The sequence below is a fragment of the Myotis lucifugus genome, unplaced genomic scaffold (genome assembly GCF_000147115.1).
Source record: "Myotis lucifugus unplaced genomic scaffold, Myoluc2.0 scaffold_1332, whole genome shotgun sequence".
Classification (NCBI taxonomy): domain Eukaryota; kingdom Metazoa; phylum Chordata; class Mammalia; order Chiroptera; family Vespertilionidae; genus Myotis; species Myotis lucifugus.
This window is the reverse complement of record NW_005872380.1, coordinates 85,538-87,903: the sequence shown is the minus strand read 5'-3', so window position 1 is coordinate 87,903 and position 2,366 is coordinate 85,538. Positions and strand designations below refer to the sequence as shown.

General features: G+C 47.1%; 1 protein-coding gene across 1 annotated transcript; it reads left to right on the top strand.

Annotated features, from left to right (window-relative positions):
- The first annotated feature begins 230 nt into the window (after positions 1-230).
- Positions 231-688, top strand: LOC102434796 (histone H2B type 1). The gene has a single exon (XM_006107663.3). It carries the CDS (start codon positions 254-256, stop codon positions 632-634), a length of 381 nt encoding a protein of 126 aa, XP_006107725.1. The 5' UTR covers positions 231-253; the 3' UTR covers positions 635-688.
- Positions 689-2,366: the final 1,678 nt, after the last annotated feature.

The window sequence follows — 2,366 nt, the reverse complement described above, 5'->3', positions numbered from 1 at the left end:
CGAAACATATGTGTCATGGGTTAAGACTGCGGCTTCATCTTAACCAATCAAAATGCACATTTGGCATTCTTTTGTTCTGATTGGACAGTGCTCATTTTTTTTTTGACGTTGTTGTGAATAACCACCAATCAGACACAGAAGTGTAATTTATCACTTTATTTGCATACGAGGCTCTATATAAAAGGGACCCGTTGAGTCTTGGTCTTACTGTTTCTCTACTTCTCCCCGAAGTGCTTCAGGAGTTCTTCCGACCATGCCCGAGCCCGCCAAGTCGGCGCCCGCCCCGAAGAAGGGCTCCAAGAAGGCGGTGACCAAGGCGCAGAAGAAGGACGGCAAGAAGCGCAAGCGCAGCCGCAAGGAGAGCTACTCGGTGTACGTGTACAAGGTGCTCAAGCAGGTGCACCCCGACACCGGCATCTCGTCCAAGGCCATGGGCATCATGAACTCGTTCGTCAACGACATCTTCGAGCGCATCGCGGGCGAGGCGTCGCGCCTGGCGCATTACAACAAGCGCTCGACCATCACGTCCCGCGAGATCCAGACGGCCGTGCGCCTGCTGCTGCCCGGCGAGCTGGCCAAGCACGCCGTGTCCGAGGGCACCAAGGCCGTCACCAAGTACACCAGCTCCAAGTGAGGCGCGAGCGAGCGGCCTGACTCCTGACCCAAAGGCTCTTTTCAGAGCCACCCACAATGTCTCAAAGATCTGTAGCTCCAAAAGGGGTGCAAATGTTTCAGGCAAGAAGCCTGCTTCTCCCCCGCCTCGTTAGTAAAAGTTATCTATGCAACTGGGATATTCGCTGCTGCGGTAGTTAGAAAGGAAGGTGGCCTAGTCTGATTTGCTCTCTTGATCTTGCATCGCCTGGTTAAGGCAGTAACTTCGTGTCCTTAGTTTCATTTTTTCATCCAAACCCACTAACGTTTCCACGGACTTTTTTCACAGAAAGAACCCCTGGATTGTTTTTTGAGCAGCTAATAGTACGTCTTGGCAAGGTCCAGAGTTGCCTGACCATCGTGTGGAGTTTTAATTCAGCTGATATCCAAGCGTACAGAGAACTGCAGGAGTTGCTGAGGGCGGGGGAAAGTATCCATTGTTGTGTAAATTTTTCAACTACCTGGCATTCCTCAGCAGGGAGGCGACTTGATTGTGCCTCCAGGGTCCGTTTCATTCAAGCCCCAAGGGCTCCCAGAGTTCCCCTACCCTTGTCCAGAGCTTTTTCTTTGTTCGTTAGCTTTTCATCTCCTAGGACTTTATTCTAAGATTTCACAGGATTTAACATTGGTGTGCTCCAGCATGTCGCTGATTTTATCCTACAATCGCCACTGAAGGAATCTCCAATTTACAGGCGAAGGACCGAGAGTTCAGGTTGAGTACTAGGCCCTTGCTCATCGGTCGAGTTGTCAGGACTTTCCACAGTGTTTGTCAAGCTTTTTCTCAAGGAAGAGGCTGGTTATAGGAATGGGGAAACCGTCAAAGGCAAGTAGATGGTTAGAATAAGAGGAAAGTAGACGTGGCCAGGAGACACACGTGTTCTCTGAGGCCCAGCAAAATCCTTGCCAGCTAAAGTTTAAGATAGACATCAAGGGAATGTAAGGATCGCCTGGCAGCCAATCGAACCTCAGAACTGCGGTGTGAAGGGGGAATCGTGGCCATTGGCAGAGTAAATCTGAGCGTAAAGAGCTCATTTTCTACTTATGAGCAACATGGAGTTTCATGTCTTTTTTCTGCAAATGACTCCATAACATCCCTATGAACATGCAGTAATGACTCGGTTTTGTAAAGGACTTTGTGAAGAAAACTCCCTGGGGCCCACATAATATGAAGGCATTTATTTCTTCCTCTCCAAAGCACGTTTAAAATACCTTTTTAAAGAACAGTGTGTTCATAAAAAGAAACAAAGAGCTGAGTCTTTGCTTTATTCAAGGTAAGAGAACATGTGCACATTGTGAAATGCGTTTGCTTTTCAGCTGGAGGCTTGGAAACGTGCTTGTTGCCAAGCAACGTGTTGATTGTTTGCCTCTTTCCAGGATAAACACCGTGTGCTCACAGAACACTTGCCCGTTTCGAGCGACCTCATCCCTTTCTTTAGTCTAAAATAAAGAAAGCCAGGATAGCTTTTAATTTTTTTCAAAAACCCTATATAATAAAGTGGTAATATGCAAATTGACATCCTCCTAGGAATCTGGTTTGGGGATCCATACCAGCACTTCTTTGTACTACTAAAAAAGCCTAACTTGGGAGTATGAGAGGTATGGAAAAATTATATACACAAACTCAATCCCTGTGTGGAGAAACAGCTTGTGGATGTAAGGGGGGTGCTTCATTGTAAATAGGTAAATTTGTCCCTTGCTCATTGAAGAAATAATCA